This window comes from Pinus tabuliformis, chromosome 1_2 (genome assembly GCF_031772625.1).
Source record: "Pinus tabuliformis cultivar Carrire ecotype Pingquan chromosome 1_2, CPIR1, whole genome shotgun sequence".
In the NCBI taxonomy this organism is placed as follows: Eukaryota; Viridiplantae; Streptophyta; class Pinopsida; order Pinales; family Pinaceae; genus Pinus; species Pinus tabuliformis.
In genome coordinates, this window is record NC_142298.1 from 1,020,502,446 (window position 1) to 1,020,523,167 (window position 20,722).

Below are 20,722 nucleotides of genomic sequence, written 5' to 3' on the forward strand. Positions count from 1 at the left end.
CAATATTTATCCAAATAAATTGTATTAAATTTTATTAAATTGGATATCTTTGGGATGGTTAAGGCAAATAATTGATATCCTTCTCACCTAAATTTAATTTCCACAATTTCCATAAATAATACAATAAGTTTAAGTTTTGATATAATAACTTAAGGAGATAGGTTAAGGGTCCAAGACCCAGAGACATCTGGCGGGAGTGAAAGCTTGGACCACCAGCGGGTTATTCCAGCTGGCCTGATTTTCCTTGAATAAGGATGATGAGTCAGCCTACATTCGCGAATAGTAGCTAGAAATGACTATCCTCACTCAAGCTGGCCTGATTTTCCTTGAATAAGGATGATGAGTTAGCCTACATTCACGAATAGTAGCTAAAAATGATTATCCTCACGAATTGAGTTAACATACATTCTACCCAAAGTTAGAAAAAACTTCAAAATCTTATTAATATTCATAAAATTAAATTAAATTAAAATTTCAGTTAACCATATTTTGGTAAAAGAATTCAATCCATATATCAGTGACACATATTCATCGACTTTTACTGACCATAATGCTTCCTAAATATGAATTGCAATCATGCTTCAGCTGAGTGGGCAAACAAATCATTGAAATGGGCAAAAATCAAAGAGCCTTGGAGCCCTGTATTTGATAATTAATGGTTTCAAAAGCCTTTAAAAATCCAAAAAAAATGTTGGTGCCTCGTACACGAAGAAAGCACTTTTTGTGAGAAGATTGGATGGTATCTTTGAAAATGGAATGGACAAGTATGGAATCTTAGGCAGGAACCAGAGTGAGGGCTATAAATAAACCGGGAGGCTGAAGACTTCCCATAACAAAACAAAAACATGTGACTGCTGCTTTGGGATTCCATCAGGATAAAAAGGTTGTCTTGTATAAAGTCTCTGGAGATTTTGTGCGGTGAGATAACATTAAAAAATTGCTGTTAAGTTATGGTATTTTATAATGGAAGCCGGTGGTTGTTTGTAAGCTATTCTGTCTGTTCTTGTTTTTGCGATATGTGTTTGTAGTACTTCCACAGCTACAACTGCAAAGCGTTACTTTTGCAGAGTCACATGCATGCTTAGGAAAAGAGGAAGGACTGAGAGATCATAAGGCCTGGCATTTCCGTGCTCTGTATACAGTCCTTTTGCTGGTAATTGGTTGATTGGTAGGCTAATACTTTCTCTGTTTGTGTGAAGGAAGTGAAGGAAAGAGAGCAGCTGCAGCTCCAATTTCTTTTTTCATCTGAAACATCATGGATGTAGGCCTAGGCCTAGTATCACAAACTTGGACGAAATATTTCATGGTGGTTTTAACAGTGCTGAAGCTTCTCATGGCATTCTGCTTAGTTGGGATCTCTGCTAAGGAGGTGGGCATTCATTGAGATATCTTTGACATTTAATGTTTGTATGTAGACACTGAGATCTATGTCTGATACAATATGCAGAAGTGATATACATACACAATGAGTATATGATTCAAGGAAGGTTCTTAGTTTAGTTTAATGGAGTTATAGGCAGGGTGATTCTTATTTCTATAGCTTTGTGTGTATGTGTATGTATTGCTGGCAGGTTTACGTTGTATATGCAGGTGACCATGGAGGGCTGTTACCAGAGGAAGTGGCTGATATTCACCATTCCATGCTGGCTTCTGTGAAGGGAAAGTTAGTTATTTTCTGCATTAACTCATTCAATGCATAGCTATATACTCAGCTCTTTGTCTATCTTGCAAGCTATTGGCAAATCTATTGATTGTCGAAGACCTTAGTTTGGTCTTTTGGAATGAAATTGTACAGGTATTGTATCGATATTAATTCAGTGGTTTTGATTTGAACAGTGCTGATGAAGCCAGGGAGTCCTTGCTTTACAGTTACAAACATAGCTTCAATGGCTTTGCTGCCCATCTTTCTCCTGAAGAGGTTTCTGCCATCTCAGGTATATATATAAAAGGCTTGTACAAATCTATAAGATTACCGTAAATATGTTGTTATATGGTATGAATATATTCAAATATCTTCTGTAATTATGTTCTGAGATCAGGCAGCAGAAAATACAACTTACAGATGTGCTGTTAGTTGCTAATTGTGAATGCAATAATAGTCCATGAGTTTCTAATGATTTATCTTTGATCACTTTGCTCAGAGAAATTTCACAGAAAGTGCTTTATTGGCTGCTAAAGGTATTTGAATTTACTATTAATATGGTGTGAACTGGATGCAGAGATGGAAGGGGTGATCTCTGTATTTCCCAGCAAAAACAGAAAGATGCACACCACAAGGTCATGGGATTTCCTTGGCATGGCAGGTAAAAGCACACAAGGAGATGGAACAACTTCCCCCCCGAGCAGCTTATGGAAGGAGGCAAACTATGGGCAAGATACCATTATTGGCCTCCTAGACTCAGGTAGTTCCAGTTTCATCTATCTTAAGGCTTTCTACCAGGTAGCAAGTTATTGTTATTGGAGTACAATACTAATGATGTGGGTGGTGGGTGTCTTGTAGAAAGAAACATGTCCAAAGATCAAAAGTTAATGGTATGAATATTTTGTGGTGTAAGCAGGGATTTGGCCAGAGGCTGAGAGTTTCAAGGACGATGGAATGCCTTCAGTCCCAAGCACATGGAAAGGCATTTGTGAGGAGGGCGAGGCCTTCAACATTTCACATTGTAACAAGTAAGTGGAAGTGAGCAACTTTTCTCTCTATTTCCCACTTCTATAACCATTGATATTCCCTTGGCTAGAAGCCGATTCTGAATTGGACCTTGCCCACTTAAGCAGAGTCTGACAGGGACTGCTTGTGGTGCTTGAATGGATTACTACGCCGACTGACAAGGATTGTCTGTCGTGTTTGGAATTGATTCCCACAAGTGGAGTGGAGTTTGATTGGGATAGGATTAAAAATGGCATGAACTATATTTTGTCCTGTTTGAAGGAGAAACCTTAATGCAAATTGGTAGGTTAAAGTAAAAATTAAACTAAATTAAAGCAAAATTAAACTAAATTAAAGCTTTTAAGATGATTAAGACCTTTCCTGTGGAACTGTTCAGCACAGTTTCATCCATATCGTAGTGTGCCCCCACCTAGATGACATGTTAACTTCAACCTTGTTTCTTAATGTCGTCATAAAGCCAACAAATTGGTGGTCACAGTGGTGACTTTTTTTTCTTACCAAAGAATGATTTTCCCTGAAGGAAAATGCTTTTGACAGCTATAGGTACTTGAAAAAACCACTTATTTCATATGGTGGTGTCTGCTTCTACCCCAATCTCCAACATATTTGGATCAGGGACCACTCATGTCAGGCACAGTCTTCTTCTCATTGTGTTCTCCACTGGGTCTTGATTCTTGAGGTTCTCTAGCTGACCAGGAAAATATTAATTTAGGTTTCTCCACTGGGTCCTGATACTTGAGTTTCTCCAAATTAATCATGTGGAAGAGTGTATCCTCCAACCAGGAAATATTAATTTAGGTTTTTTGGATGATATCTTTGACTTGTAATGCCCAACAATGAAAAGATGAGCACAATTAGATTGCAGGCTAATACAGATGCCAAATTTTTGTACATGGATTGGATATGAAAGTATGTAATTTCGTTCTATAAAATCCTAGTTTGTTGACATGGCACAGTAGGTGTGACATGCTCAGTTCACCTTTACTTTGACCTTTGTGGTTGAACACCAATCTGCCCAACTGTAAGCCAACTATCCCACATTCATGACATGACACTGACACACTGCATTTCGTACACCCAATTCACCTTTACTTTGACCTTTGTTATCTGCAAGACTGTAATCCAACTATCAAACATCAATCAACATTTCTAAAGTCTGAACCATATCATACAACAGTCGAGTGCACCAGCCTGCTGATCCTCATTATCAATATTAATACATAGTTATTATTATCTGCCCATGCTTTGTGGTTAAAGTTGACTCTGGCAACCTTTTCACAAGTAATATGCATTTAAAGTTTTTAGTGAGACATAAGTGGGGATATTCATCATGAGATCTAGAGATTCTAGATATATTTATTAAAAGTTGCACTAATAGATGCCCCAAGTGAAAAGAAGTACATGTCACCTTACCACTAAAGAAAATGGGTAGCATTGAAAAAGATAGGCAATAAGAAGTTGAGTATCTTTTTAATATATATATGTTGATAATTATATATATATATATATATATATAATTTTTTTATTATAAAAAGTTGTATTTGAAATATATATTAATAAGAATAAATTATTATCTTTTAAATAAAAATGTACATAAAATATTTTTTAAGTTAATTTATTAAATATAAATATATTTTATTTATTTATTTAATTAATTTTTTTAAAGACTTATTGAGTAAGTGTGTGTATTAGTAATAATGATGAGATGATTAATATATATTAAAGATTAATTTTGTAATAGATTATTCATAATTCTTTAAAGTTTTATTTTTATGTTTAGAAAATATTAAGAGAAATGTTTGAAAATCACTATAATTTTGTTGAGTGAAAATATCTAAAAGATGGATAATATGATAAATATTTTGAGATTTAAATTTAAACTACGTAGAAGGTTATATATATCAATATATATATATATTTTATTGTCAACCTTTTTCATCCATCTTTCTTATATATATAATGGCATTCACATATGCTTATTTTATACTATTTTAAAATTACCTTTATCACTAAAACATGTGTTTTCTCATACCTAAAACACTCTCTCATACGTTAGATATCATAAGCACCACTAACTTCAAATTAAACTTAAAAGAATTAATGTGAATCCTTATTATTAACTATTTAATTTAGTAGTGCATCACATTTCATGGTCCTGTATCATTATGATTCTCTTTAAATGTTGCATAATATTTGAAAAAATGAATGAGACTCTAGGATAAATTGCATTCCTAAGCTTATTATATTAGATGATGATTGTATTTTTTAGATTAAATTTTTTTGTTTTGTATGAACAGGAAATTGATAGGTGCACGCTACTACTTGAAAGGATACACTGCTTATTATGGTGCTCTCAATGAAACATCTGTGGCAGAGTATCGTTCACCTCGTGATCATGATGGCCATGGAACCCACACTTCCTCCACTGTTGCTGGCCAAGAAGTGAATGCCGCTGCATTGGGTGGTTTTGCTATTGGGAAAGCTGCAGGCGGGGCTCCCATGGCTAGGATAGCAATGTACAAGGTGTGCTGGCCCATTCCTGGTGGGGACCCTGCCATGGAGAACACATGTACTGATGTTGACATGCTAGCTGCCCTTGATGATGCCATCAATGACGGTGTCCATGTATTAAGTATATCCATTGGTACTACAGGTATGCCACCTGTATATACCAGGGATGCGATCGCTATTGGGAGCTTGCATGCTATTAAACAAGGTGTTTTTGTGGCTTGTAGTGCGGGTAATGATGGGCCAAAGCCTGCTACATCATCCAACCTTGCTCCATGGATTACCACTGTGGCAGCCAATAGCGTGGATCGAGATTTTGTGTCACCAATCCTACTTGGAGATGGCACCAAAATAAAGGTACACCTAACTTACATTCTTCAATTTTTTTTATTCGAATTAATAAAAATAAAAATAAATATTTGAATATGAAATGTTATTTATAATATATATTAATATCATGGTATTCAAATTCTACAAATAAAAATGAAACTATTCACTTTATGTATACTAAGTTTTTATTTTTTAATTAAAAAAAAAAACACTTATCAATTTAAAATTGTTTAGCTATAGTAATTTTAAGCTGATGTGAGAGTTTACTATAGAAAACAATTTATTCTCATAAATTATAAGTCTTTTGTTGTTGTTGTTTTGAGTTGTTTTTCAATATAATTTGTTACTATAAATATATATGTGTATTATAAATTTATATAAATTATAATTATGAAAATAAGTTGATATAAAATGTTTAATTAATTTAAAAAATAAAATTTTATATACTAATATTAGTAAAATTAAAAAAAAGAGATAAAGTGAGATGTTTTTTTGTTGAAAGTTATAATTACAATTTTTAATCTTAAAATTTTGTTATAAAATATTTTAATCAAATTAAAAAAAATCCAATTTTTTTTTAAATAAAAAATATCATTTTAAAAATTGAATTTCTATATATATATATATTTTTAACTTTTATATATTTCTATTTGATAATATTAATTTATCATTTATTTCAAATAATTTAAATTATATATATGAGTATGTTGGCATGTTTTTTATTTTTATTTTTAGTTCATAAATAAAATGCCATATATTTAATTTTTATATTTGTAAATAAATATTATAAAATTGTAAAATGTTTTGTGTTGGTTGGATTTAAAGTTAATATTTTCCTATTATTATTTAAAATAAATATATAAATATATATATATAATTTTATTTTTCCTTATTAAAATTATACTTATATATTATCATTATATATTTGCTTTTTTATAATTATAATTTTTTATTCAAATTGTAAATTTAACTTTTTATTTCAATAATTTTTTACTTAAATTGTTGATGATTATAATTAATTAATATATTCAATAATTTGAAAAAATTGTTAGAGACTATATCATTATATATTTGCATTTTTTATAATTATAATTTTTTATTCAAATTATAAATTTAACCTTTTATTTCAATAATTTTTTTATTTAAATGGTTGATTATTATGATTAATTAATATATTAATTATATTGAAAACAAATAATCAAATTTACATTTTAAATATATTTGTAATTTATATATTTCATGTCAATAAAATATATATATATATATATATATATATATATATATATATATATATATATATCAATTAAAAATATCAAAATATTTAAAAACCATATTTTTTAGATTAAAAAATCAAATTATTTATTATTATAAAAAATTAATTTATCATTTTTCTTAAAAAATAAAATAATATTTAGTTTTAAGATTAAGATTTTTTTTTTATTAAATTTTTTTTTATCATTTTCTTAAAAAGTAAATAATATTTGGTTAGAAAATGACACATTTTATAATGTACATTGTATAGTCTATCCAATAAATATGAAGAAAATTCAACAGTTAACCTTATCTTATAATTCTTAGATGATAAAATCTATAATTAACCTAAATTTAAAAGTAAATTTGATATTTCATTTTCCTAAGATGTAAAACTGATATTTCATTTTCCTAAGATGTAAAACGTAGCTAAAAATACTAAAACGTAGCTAAAAATACTAATTAATAGGCATGAGAAAAAGTTAACAATTGATTTTGCTTTGGAAAAGTTTAACAATTGATTTCGTTCCATTTCAATTGAATAAGAAATTTGCTGTAATTTAAAATTTCCATAAAAATTTAGATACCTTGTCAAATTAGATAAATTAAATTTCCATAATAACGAGTAAGAATTTCAATATATATCTATCAAATTTGACAATTTCTACAACTCTAATACCCATTTTAATTTTTTTGATAAATTACTCTGTAAAATCCCATTTTAATCTTTTGATAAATTACCTTGTCACCAAAAATTTGGGGGTTAAGTTCCATCCATTAGCTTAAGAGTAAATCTCATGTTCAAACTCCTAAATGATGATATAGTCCCTCGATTGACTTAATATAAAAATAATGATGATGATGATTATGGTTAATGTCCACTGAGACCTAACTTTGGTCTATCTGATCTAAAGAAATGAATTATTAAGTTTGATTTAAGATTTTATTCCTGTACTCAAAAAAAATTAGGAAAGAAATGAATTATTAAGTTTGATTTAAGATTTTATTCCTGTACTCAAAAAAAATTAGGAGAGAAGCCTCCCAAAGTCACTATAATTTTGATATGTCACTTGTGGCTAATGTATAAAAATAAAATTGATTAGTGCAAAAACATTTGCTAATGAATTGAGCTCTGCTGCTCTGAGTTTTATTCGATGTTGCATTAACAAATCACTCTCTATTGATATGTGCAGGGCCAAACTGTGACCCCCTACGAACTGGAGGACAAGTTCTATCCATTGGTCTTTGCTGCTGATGCAGTGCTTCCCACTGTAGACAACGCAAATATATCTGCTGGGTATGTCTCAACTATCCTAACCACTTGAGAATTGCATCCAAATCTCTTCAACTTCTCTCAATACGATCCTATGTTGTGCACAGAATGCATACATAAATTGCAATATGATTCATAAACTGACTAATGTACTAGGAATGCCTTTACAAATGCAGGCAATGCCTTCCAGGATCTCTGGACCCAGAGAAAGTGAAGGGGAAAATAGTTTTCTGCCTGAGAGGAAACGGTCCCAGAGTTGGGAAAGGCATGGAGGTGAAAAGGGCAGGAGGGGCCGCAGTCATTCTGGGGAATCTGCCAACGAATGCGGCAGAAATATCAGTCGATGCATATGTAATAGCTGGGACTGCAGTGGTCTCTGATGATGCAGCAATCATACTCGCCTACATCAATTCTACCACCACACCCGTTGCACAGATTGTTCCAGCTACCACTGTCCTGGGAACCACGCCAGCGCCATTCATGGCTGCCTTCTCTTCCACCGGCCCCAATTTGCTCAATCCAGATATCGTCAAGGTAAAGAGATTCATTCTGGGAAGGATAATCACTTTCTATTTAATCTTGTATGTCACCACACTTTTTTTTTTTGGCATATAAGTCTATAGAGCAATAAATAAGCCGGGCAGTATAAGTTCATAATTGGATGGAAATAAGTACATTGAGATACTATATGTCCTACTTAAATTGAAACAAGTACATTATGTACTGGTGAATATATACTACCAGTATATTAATGATTATTCTAACAATATTAATGACCAGATAAACTGGTAAATATGCCTTGCCCTTTTCTTTCAGTGTCTGACACAACCCTTTTTTCAGAAAGAAAATCAAAATAGAATTGTCTGACACAACCCTGCTCTTCATTATACATCAAAATAAATGCTCTTCATTATACATCAAAATAAATGTTGCTAAGCTAATTATTTTGACACTCTTATAACACTTAATTTATATTTTATTTTAAAATTTTAAATAGACAATATTTTTAAAATCTATTTACAATAAACACAATTGATGATCCCCTGTTATAAAATATTATATAAATGGTAGGATTCAAAATTCAATTCTTCCCTCTCTGTGTGTTTACCCACCCAAAAAAAATCTACTTACAATATTCACAAAAACCTTTTCAATTAACACTGCATTCCCATTAGCCAATAAGCATAGAGTCACACTTGTGACTTGATCTTCCAAACCTAAAATCCCTGTAGTGGACTTTGTTGGTTTGTTTACATTTGCCACCTGATATTCCAACCTAATAAACCTGTATTGGGCTTTGTTGGTTTGTTTAACAGCATAGACATCAATTTCAATCCATGTCAATTGTAAATGGAAAAATGTACTGTTTATTTCAGGGTTCCATTGCTTCACACATTCTATTCTATTGATTTTTGCAGCCAGATATTTCAGCACCTGGTCTAAACATACTGGCAGCTTGGAGTGGAGCAGCCTCTCCCACTAAGCTTGTAATGGATGATCGTCGTGTAAAGTACAATATTGTCTCTGGGACATCAATGTCATGCCCACATGTTGCAGGAGTAGCAGCACTCTTAAGGGTCATTCATCCAAATTGGAGCCCTGCTGCTATCAAATCTGCCCTCATGACCACAGGTGATTAATCTCATTCTTTGGACTCTGGAGAATTCAAAACTACTCTCTAGCAATTTAGGGAATTCCACAACTAACATTTTTTGAGTATTTGATTTTCTTTCCTGCAGCAAATGTTACAAACAATGAAGGGAATCCAATATCAGATGCATCTGGAAATCCAGCTACACCCTTCAACTATGGATCAGGTCAAATGAACCCCAATAGGGCATCAGATCCAGGCCTGCTGTATGATGCCATAATAGAAGATTATCTTCTCTTTCTTTGTGGCAGTGGAATCAATGCTGCTACCATTTTACCAAACACCAGTTTCAAATGCCCAGAAACTCCACCTAAAGCTTATCAACTGAACTATCCATCAGTTGCTATTGCAAACTTGAATAACAACGAGACTGTCACCAGGACTGTCACCAATGTGGGTGGCAAAAGCGATTATACTGTTTCAGTCGAAGAGCCACCAGGTGTATCAGTAGATATCAATCCTAAGAAGCTATCTTTCCAATCAGCAGGAGAAAAACAGACTTTCACTATAGAATTCACCCTTCAAAAGCCTCTTAATAAAAAATATGTCTTTGGGTCCTATACTTGGAGTGATGGAAATCACCAAGTCCGGAGCCCCCTAGCTGTCTCATCAATGTAAATAGGCATACTCAGCCGTTCATGTCATGGGATCACTATAATGGATGAACTCAAGGAATAAGAATCTTTATGCTTTAACAATGGGAGTGGCTTAGATTCATGTCTGATCAGGCTCCAGTACAGAGCGGCTTCAAATAAGCTGGAGTGTTTAAAACTTGTACCCATATATTCAAGCATATTGGCATCCTGTGCTTAAGGTGCATTTCTGTGCATTTATAGACTGACAGAGAGAATATCTTTCAACTGAAATGTCTGGTACATAAGGAAACGCATTCAAATACAAAGCAAATTTCTTGCCTAATTTAAACGATAAAGATAAAATTGGTTTAGCCTAGTTCAAGGATCAAAAAGCTAAAGGGCTCCCCTTTTCAAACAGGGTCACCTTTGTTAGAGATAGTCTATGGGTCCAACCAATTCAAACTAAATGAGGACCAAGCGAACTTTTGGTTTGATGCATGGGCTCAATGCAAATTATGCAAATCTAGTTAAAAAATTATTAATACAATTTTATTTATATTTTTGCTGTGAGAGGTGCATTTCACAGCTAAATATGAAGGTTTTCCATGTGGAGTTTACACTTTTTCTATAATTTTTTTTAATAAAAAAATAATATGGATTATGATATAAACATTAATAATAATTATATATTTCGTTAATTTTAATTAAAAATATTATTAAATATAACAATCTCATTCTTATTGGGTTCAGTTGGTTTTTTAGATAATATTCCAATCCAATATTAAAAAAATCTGGTAAGAATATTTCATTTTCACTCTGATATGCATGTTAAAAAATATAAATGCAACGTTCAGTGTGGTATAAATGTTATAATGTAATGTAATCAAAATAAAATAATTAATAATTAATAACTATAATTATCAATAAAATATTTTGACTAGGTCCAATTACATAAAAATAAAAATAAAATGAAATAATTATATTTATGAATGATAATTATAATTAATAATTATATCAACCTAGATCCAGCTTAACTCTAGCCCAAAGACATCAAATCTCTTTTCACTTTTCAAAAGGTTTGTATCTCAAGAGATTTGATTCCTCTTGATGTTTGGTAAATCCTTAATAAGATAGATCTAAGCTGGTTTTATATCAACTTTATAGAGATACATATTAAAAAAAAAATCTACTATTTCTCTTATAAATATTTCAATATATAACTTAAATAAACCATTTGAATATCCATATTAACTAATATATTAAAATAAATAAACAAGGTTCATTGTCTTCTAGATTGATGACCGCTGTTTGACATAAAATTCTCTTGCAAAAACAATTACAACAAGCAAGAGAACTTAAAAATATACATAGTATAGAGTAATATTTCTAATCAATGAGTCAAGAGGGCATTGAAATACACATGCATAAAATAGACACAAGTATAAGAAAACAAAAACTTTTGTATTAATGAAATGTAGTAGAAGATTATAGCCCTTTTGTAGTTCTTGACAATGCAGATGTCTCCCACCAAACTTGTCCTTCGTTCGCCACAAAGTAAACCTTCAATCTCAACTCAAGGATGGTAATGGATCCTTAGGTAAAAAGCAGCAGCATCAAGGCATAGCTAAGAGTCTCCAAAAGCCAACCCAGACTCTATGGGAGGCATCAAATTTATAGGGTAAATAGGTTAGTTTGGGTTTTACCAATCTAGGACTTCGATTCACATATGAGGGAGGATAAACTCTAGGGATAAGAGATAAGACCTCTAGAATAGGAATTCAAGATCTCAATCAATAGTAAATGGTTAAAACCACCTTAGAAGCTTATGGAAAGAGAAATTTCGTAATTATTTTTTATTTTCCCCAAAATTCTAGAACCATCACACCTGCAGCAAATGCAACATGCGAATTAGTGCTTAAGGATTTCAAAAGGGATGATTGCAAGGTGTCAAGGATGTTGATTGATCTAGTTTCCAAGCCATTTGAGTTGATGTGACATAATGACCTATAACAGATTGGCCCCAAAAGTACAAAGTCAGAAGCAATGGCTAAGGACTGAAGTGCTTTACTTTGTGACAAGTCTGGATTAAGAAAAGTTTGGTTGAGATCATCATCTGTTACAATACATAATCACTATGATATTATTGCTGAGGTAGGCATACCCATACTCAACCAATGAGCCAATGTTACATGTACAATGATCAAAGTATCGTCCACTGATGACAAATGGTGGACCTGTTAGCTCTGCTATGTTCTTTGACACTTGATGGATTAAAATAGGTGTTGAGCAGTGCTGGTTTAGTTGTATAAGGCTGGCAACAATTCTTTTATGCTTTCTCATTCATTTTCCATTTTCTACTTATAACTCCCGCTACCCTGTTTTACACCCACATTTGGCATAAAACCCTGTTTACTTAAGCTCCCGGGCGGTTTTGGTTTATAACTCTATAAAACCCCTTAAACCCTTTTCCTACAGATCCCGGCCACAAGGTCTAAACCCACAACACCGTATGCATTTAACCGCGCACCTTTACCGCCCCTGTCACGTCAAATCAATGTGGACCTGTGCATTCATTCCGCACCGTCCGATCTTATCTCGCCAGGATCCAATGATAGTCGCAACCCCCGCTCTCGTAACTTGCACGATTGTTAGCCCAAAGGGAAGCGATTTCCCGTCGGCCACTTGTCCCACCCTGACTGGATCGCACCCGCCCTGTACGTAAACCACCACAGCCATAAGCGGTGCGGGGAAACCGCTTCCCGCCACCGTACCCGTCTCCCGCGCATTATCGTCAACGCAACTTTCGTGTGCGATGACCGTCGGATCTGCCCAACTGTGATCCGACGGCTCACGTTACTCTGTCCACGTGTTCTCTCGATAGCGCCTCCAAATTGATCTCTGCCGTCGATCCACGCGATCCGATGGTTGATCTTTCTCCGTCCGCCCATGCCTCCACCATTCCTTCCACACCTTTAACCTGTTTTGTGCTCCCGAAGAAGGAAGAAGGCCAGATCTAGCACTTTGCGCCATAAATCCTCAGCAACCGCATTTAAATGACAAAATGGCTGAAGGACAAAAAGGACTGCCTCGAGTAGTTGAAGGCATTTATCAGGCATGGAATTTCATCCTTTTTTCACTCCATCTGCTCAGAGAAGGACTGCAGAACACTAGAGAAAGGTCGATTTGTCCATTAAAGCGGCAGATCATGTCAGAAGCTCGTTCCAGAGAATTAATATGGTTGTTGGTCATTATGATCCTTCCTCGTATAACACAACAGCGTTTTTTTGTAATCAACTTCTATATATATCTAGAATACAGAATGTAATAGGGTTGATGAGTGTTATTTTGTTGTAAGGTTCAACTTCTGGAGACTGTAACTACTATGATACCTGCAGCGTCTGGTCTTCATTTTCAGCTAATACAAGCTTCTTTTGCTGTTAATTGCTCACTTTCCACTTCTTCTTTGTTCCAGGCTGTGCCTGTTATGCATTTATTCATGTGCTTTAGATGTTTAGCATTAGAGGGGCTGTCATCCCACCTCTGTGTTAGAATCTAGCTTGTATCATTGAATTTGTATACAAGTTTTTGTTGTTTTAATGCCAAAGAGCTGTCATCCTGTCTGTGCATTAGGAAATAGATTTACAGACCTTTTAACTGGTTGCAGCCGACCATCACAGGGTCCTGTGCATCTGCTGGTGTGGTCAGTCTTCTCCATCATCACATTTCCCTTAAACTGTGAGTAATTGGTGGTCTAAAGCCTTGTAGTCTGGGGGTGTTCACCCATGTCTGGGGTTAACCACAGTAGAAGTGGTTATTTGGATTGAATATGCAACATTTCTTTCATTCATCCACCATTTTTCCAACATTTTGTTGAGTTTGTAATCTTCCCGAGCATCTCTGATACACAACCTAGGAGAGTTTCTTGGGGTGATAACATAAAATGGCGCCGTTGCTGGGGAGGAGATTGAAGCTCAGCTTCCCTGGGAAAGCAACACAACGTCAAGCTTTGATGATAGACAAGGTTTGAACACAGTTTTTGGTTGTAATCATCTATCTGGCGACTCCACTGGAGGAAGACCAAGCTTTGGCGACTCCACATTGCAGTCTTGGCTCAGTTTGTGAGGTATGTTCAGAGATATCTTCAGAAACCATCAGCTGAACCAGTGCTTGATCCTGAGAAGATCGTTCAGTAGAAGAAAATATCACAGTAAGGAGCATTAGGATCAGGTAAGCCTTGGAATTTTTATGTATCTCTGCTAGTGTAGAAATACTTTCAGAGATTCATACAACTCCTTATTCATTCATTTCCCTTCGGACCTCGGTTCAAAGAAAAAAATCATCCATGTTGTCCATTAAATTCCTCTGTTTTCGTCATTCTGTTCATTGATTCATCCCACTCAGTCCACCAGTATCCTTTCGTATACCCCAGTCATGGCAGGACAACAAGCCCTCACAAATATAGAAAGAATAGTTGCTGCTAGGTATGGACCCCTGGTCTTGCCTTTCCCTTTGAATGCCATGCCTGCAGGAGATTATCAAGAATTTATGCCAAAGTTTACTGGTGTAGAAGGAGTAACAACTGAAGAGCATTTAGAGTCCTTTTACAGCTATGCTGATAACTTGGATATCAATGAAGAGGATGTCTGGATGAGGGTTTTTGTTCAAAGCCTAGATGGGGAAGCTACAAAATGGTTTAGAGAATTACCCCCTAGGTCTATTGCAGATATTGAGGTCCTAGATGATGTGTTCCTAAAGCACTGGGGGAATAATAAGGATCTGATCTTTTATCATGATGAATTTGGGAACTTGAAGAGAGAAGATGGTGAGCTACTATTTGAATTTAACATCAGATTCAATCATATGTACAACAGAATGCTAGCTGAAGTAAGACCTACCCCTGCTTCTACTATGCTCACTTATGCTAATGCTTTCGATTCTCAATTCTGCCTGTTGTTAAGAGAAAGAAGACTATTTCTTTGGCTGATATGCAAGTTGTAGCCTTTGAAGTAGAAGCAAACATTATTGCTGCAGAAAGACTTGAAGGTGATGCTGAAAGGAGAAGACAGGGAGGAGAACCCTCATCATCCTCAAAGCCTGATATCGATGAATTAACCAGGATGATAGAGTTTTTCACTTCTGAATTTTCCAAACTAAAGGCTGAGCAGTATTCTGAAGTAGCAGGAGCTCCTTGTTCTTTTTCTCTTCCAGCTCCAAATCCATATAGAGGAACACATGAGCATCTGCAGATTCTGCAAAGAAATAAAGTTACAAATGAAGATAAAGGGGTCAAGACCCTTTTGTAGAATTCAGTCATGGAAGAAGAGTAGCCTAAAGAATAGGAGGAGATCCATGGTTTGGAAGGTGCTCCTTTCCTAACCAGAGCTGCCTATGAAGAAGCATTATCCAAAGGCACTGCTCAAAAATTTGTTGTACCTGCAGAACAACAAGTTGACCAGCAGTGACAGCCAGTAGCAGATCCCTTCATCCTCGAAGAATCTGAGCTTGAAGCCCGCCCATATTCCCATGATTATGCAGATCTGCCAATTTTCCAGCCTGCTTTTGTCCCCAGTCCAGTGATTAAAAAGGGAGAGGAAAGCTCTCCATCATCTTTTGTTTCTCTATTTGCTCAAAAGACAATCCCTCACAGTTTCCCCTTGAACACTAATGCAGAACAAAATTTAATGCTCAAGGCTAAAACTGATCATCTCAGTCTTGATAGTCTGAAACCTGCTCAGATGGCCTCCACACAAATTGAAAAGGCAACTTGTTAGATAACAGAAGAAGATGATGCACAGTCTTGGAATTCCTACTCGGATGTGGACTGTTTTGAGCAAGATACGGGAGCAGAAAATGTCTTTGTGCCCCCTGCACAAGAATACAATGGTGCATCTTTCATATTAGTTGTGCAGACTACAAAAGACACAAACAAGTACACAACAGTCATGATTATTCAACAGGTGTACAAAGGCTCTCATGAAGAACGTCCAAGGAGGAAAATACACAGAAGGGAGATGAAAGTTGATCCATATCTACCTATTAAGCTCAAATGTCCTAATCTATTTGAGGTAGATGATCAAATAAATCCAGTTTTGCTACTCTATGATGAATCGGATGGCAGGCTACAATTTTGGTGGCTCAGCAGATGGGCAATTTTTGAAGTTTTAAGTTTTCAGGCCTTAATATTGTAATTGTGTTCTTTTAGTATAGACTTAATTTGAATCCATGCCCAATGGATACCAGGCAATGTTTTTAAAGCTGAGTTTTGTATGAAGGCATTGATCTGTAGGTTCTTGAGACCTCACAGGGAGGATCTCATCCCCAGAAGGAGCCAGTGTTAGCTCTGCTATGTTCTTTGACACTTGATGGATTAAAATAGGTGTTGAGCAGTGCTGGTTTAGTTGTATAAGGCTGGCAGCAATTCTTTTATGCTTTCTCCTTCATTTTCCCTTTTCTACTTATAACTCCCACTACCCTGTTTTACACCCACATTTGGCATAAAACCCTGTTGACTTAAGCTCTAGGGCGGTTTTTGCTTATAACTCTATGAAACCCCTTAAACCCTTTTCCCACGAATCCCGGGCGCAAGGTCTAAACCCACAGCACCGTATGCATTTAACCACGCGCCTGTACCACCCCTGTCACGTCAAATCAATGTGGACTCGTGCATTCATTCCACACCGTCCGATCTTATCTTGCCAGGATCCAACGATAGTCGCAGTCCCCGCTCTCATAACTTGCATGACTGTTAGCCCACGGGGAAGCGTTTTCCCGCCGGCCACGTGTCTCACCCTAACTGGATCACACCCGCCTTGTACGTAAACCACCACAGCCCATAAGTGGTGTGGGGAAACTGCTTCCCACCACCGTACCCATCTCCCGAGCATTATCGTTCGCGCAACTTTCATGTGCGATGACCGTCGGATCTGCCCAACTGTGATCCGATGACTCATGTTACTCTGTCCATGTGTTCTCCCAATAACGCCTCCAAATTGATCTCTGCTGTCGATCCTTGAGATCCAACAGTTGATATTTCTCCTTCCGCCCATGCCTTCGCCATTCCTTCCACACCTTTAACCTGTTTTATGCTCTCGAAGAAGGAAGAAGGCCAGATCCAGCACTTTGCGCCATAAATCCTCAGCAACCACATTTAAATGACAGAATGGCGGAAGGACAAAAAGGAATGCCTCGAGCATTTGAAGGCATTTATCAAGCATTGAATTTCATCCTTTGTTCACTCCATCTTCTCAGAGAAGGACTGCAGAACACCAGAGAAAGGTCGATTTGTCCATTAAAGCAGCAGATCATGTCAGAAGCCCATTCCAGAGAATTAATATGGTTGTTGGTCATTATGATCCTTCCTCGTATAACACAACAGAGTGTTTTTGTAATCAACTTCTATATATATCTAGAAGACAAAATGTAATAGGGTTGATGAGTGTTATTTTGTTGTAAGGTTCAACTTCTGGAGACTGTAACTACTGTGATACCTGCAGCGTTTGGTCTTCATTTTCAGCTAATACAAGCTTCTTTTGCTGCTAATTGCTCACTTTCCACTTCTTCTTTGTTCCAGGCTGTGCCTGTTATGCATTTATTCATGTGCTGTAGATGTTTAACATTAGAAGGGTTGTCATCCCACCTCTATGTTAGAATCTAGCTTGTATCATTGAATTTGTATGCAGGTTTCTACTGTTTTAATGCCAGAGAGCTGTCATCCTGTCTGTGCATTAGGAAATAGATTTACAGACCTTTTAACTGGTTGCAGCCAACCATCACAAGGTCCTGTGCATCTGCCGGTGTGGTAAGTCTTCTCCATCATCACATTTTCCTTAAACTGTGAGTAATTGGTGGTCTAAAGCCTTGTAGTCTGGGGGTGTTCACCCATGTCTGGGGTTAACCACAGTAGAAGTAGTTATTTGGATTGAATATGCAGCATTTCTTTCATTCATCCACCATTTTTCCAACATTTTGTTGAGTTTGTAATGTTCCCGAGCATCTCTGATACACAACCTAGGAGAGTTTCTTGGGGTGATAACATAAAATGGCGCCGTTGCTGGGGAGGAGATTGAAGCTCAACTTCCCTGGGAAAGCAACACAACGTCAAGCTTTGATGATAGACAAGGTTTGAACATAGTTTTTGGTTGTAATCATCTATCTGGCGACTCCACTGGAGGAAGACCAAGCTTTGGCGACTTCACATTGCAGTCTTGGCTCAGTTTGTGAGGTATGTTCAGAGATATCTTCAGAAACCATCAGCTGAACCAGTGCTTGATCCTGAGAAGATTGTTCAGTAGAAGAAAATATCACAGTAAGGAGCATCAGGATCAGGTAAGCCTTGGAATTTTTATGTATCTCTGCTAGTGTAGAAATACTTTCAGAGATTCATACAACTCCTTATTCATTCATTTCCCTTCGGACCTCAGTTCAAAGAAAAAAAGCATCCATGTTGTCCATTAAATTCCTCTGTTTCCGTCATTCTGTTCATTGATTCATCCCACTCAGTCCACCAGTATCCTTTCGTATACCCCAGTCATGGCAGGACAACAAGCCCTCACAAATATAGAAAGAATAGTTGTTGCTAGGTATGGACCCCTGGTCTTGCCTTTCCCTTTGAATGCCATGCCTGCAGGAGATTATCAAGAATTTATGCCAAAGTTTACTGGTGTAGAAGGAGTAACAACTGAAGAGCATTTAGAGTCCTTTTACAGCTATGCTGATAACTTGGATATCAATGAAGAGGATGTCTGGATGAGGGTTTTTTTTCAAAGCCTAGATGGGGAAGCTACAAAATGGTTTAGAGAATTACCCCCTAGGTCTATTGCAGATATTGAGGTCCTAGATGATGTGTTCCTAAAGCACTGGGGGAATAATAAGGATCTGATCTTTTATCATGATGAATTTGGGAACTCGAAGAGAGAAGATGGTGAGCTACTATTTGAATTTAACATCAGATTCAATCATATGTACAACAGAATGCTAGCTGAAGTAAGACCTACCCCTGCTTCTACTATGCTCACTTATGATAATGCTTTCGATTCTCAATTCTGCCTGCTGTTAAGAGAAAGAAGACTATTTCTTTGGCTGATATGCAAGTTGCAGCCTTTGAAGTAGAAGCAAACATTATTGCTGCAGAAAGACTTGAAGGTGATGCTGAAAGGAGAAGACAGGGAGGAGAGCCCTCATCATCCTCAGAGCCTGATATCGATGAATTAACCAGGATGATAGAGTTTTTCACTTCTGAAGTTTCCAAACTAAAGGCTGAGCAGTATTCTGAAGTAGCAGGAGCTCCTTGTTCTTTTTCTCTTCCAGCTCCAAATCCATATAGAGGAACACATGAGCATCTGCAGATTCTGCAAAGAAATAAAGTTACAAATGAAGATAAAGGGGTCAAGACCCTTTTGTAGAATTCAGTCATGGAAGAAGAGCAGCCTGAAGAATAGGAGGAGGTCCATGGTTTGGAAGGTGCTCCTTTCCTAACCAGAGCTGCCTATGAAGAAGCATTATCCAAAGGCACTGCTCAAAAATTTGTTGTAGCTGCAGAACAACAAGTTGACCAGCAGTGGCAGCCAGTAGCAGATCCCTTCATCCTCGAAGAATCTGAGCTTGAAGCCTGCCCATCTTCCCATGATTATGCAGATCTGCCAATTTTCCAGCCTGCTTTTGTCCCCAGTCCAGTGATTAAAAAGGGAGAGGAAAGCTCTCCATCATCTTTTGTTTCTCTATTTGCTCAAAAGACAATCCCTCACAGTTGCCCCTTGAACACTAATGAAGAACAAAATTTAATGCTCAAGGCTAAAACTGATCATCTCAGTCTTGATAGTCTGAAACCTGCTCAGATGGCCTCCACACAAATTGAAAAGGCAACTTGTCAGATAACAGAAGAAGATGATGCACAGTCTTGGAATTCCTACTCGGATGTGGACTGTTTTGAGCAAGATACGGGAGCAGAAAATGTCTTTGTGCCCCCTGCACAAGAATACAATGGTGCATCTTTCATATTAGTTGTGCAGACTACAAAAGACACAAACAAGTACACAACAGTCATGATTATTCAGCAGGTGTACAAAGGCTCTCATGAAGAACGTCCAAGGAGGAAAATACACAGAAGGGAGATGAAAGTTGATCCATATCTACCTATTAAGCTCAAATGTCTTAATCTATTTGAGGTAGATGATCAAATAAATCCAGTTTTGCTACTCTATGATGAATCGGATGGCAGGCTACAATTTTGGTGGCTCAACAGATGGGCAATTTTTGAAGTTTTAAGTTTTCAGGCCTTAATATTGTAATTGTGTTCTTTTAGTATAGACTTAATTTGAATCCATGCCCAATGGATACCAGGCAATGTTTTTAAAGCTGAGTTTTGTATGAAGGCATTGATCTGTAGGTTCTTGAGACCTCACAGGGAGGATCTCATCCCCAGAAGGAGCCAGTGTTAGCTCTGCTATGTTCTTTGACACTTGATGGAT

The 20,722-nt window shown here is 36.1% G+C and overlaps 1 protein-coding gene across 3 annotated transcripts; it reads left to right on the plus strand.

Moving 5' to 3' along the window:
- Positions 1 to 767: 767 nt before the first annotated feature.
- LOC149209578 (subtilisin-like protease SBT5.6) lies at positions 768 to 10,379 on the plus strand. Of its 3 annotated transcripts, none has more exons than XM_089396396.1 (11): positions 768 to 918; positions 1,200 to 1,369; positions 1,572 to 1,663; positions 1,837 to 1,934; positions 2,220 to 2,402; positions 2,559 to 2,670; positions 4,966 to 5,533; positions 7,951 to 8,054; positions 8,207 to 8,564; positions 9,449 to 9,662; positions 9,770 to 10,379. In XM_089396396.1, exons 2-11 carry the CDS (start codon positions 1,256 to 1,258, stop codon positions 10,297 to 10,299), a joined length of 2,373 nt encoding a protein of 790 aa, XP_089252522.1. In that variant the 5' UTR covers positions 768 to 918; positions 1,200 to 1,255; the 3' UTR covers positions 10,300 to 10,379. The 3 variants fall into 3 exon arrangements, with proteins under 3 accessions (XP_089252522.1, XP_089252523.1, XP_089252524.1); XM_089396397.1 differs by having other exon boundaries at positions 773 to 918; positions 1,204 to 1,369; XM_089396398.1 differs by having other exon boundaries at positions 799 to 918; positions 1,209 to 1,369.
- Positions 10,380 to 20,722: the final 10,343 nt, after the last annotated feature.

Bases quoted from the DNA above. Each gene is read 5' to 3' on its own strand.
- LOC149209578 (XM_089396396.1), top strand. From the start codon at position 1,256: ATGGATGTAGGCCTAGGCCTAGTATCACAAACTTGGACGAAATATTTC. The intron at 5,534-7,950 runs GTACACCTAACT...TGATATGTGCAG, and splicing joins GAGATGGCACCAAAATAAAG to GGCCAAACTGTGACCCCCTA. The intron at 8,565-9,448 runs GTAAAGAGATTC...TGATTTTTGCAG, and splicing joins TCAATCCAGATATCGTCAAG to CCAGATATTTCAGCACCTGG.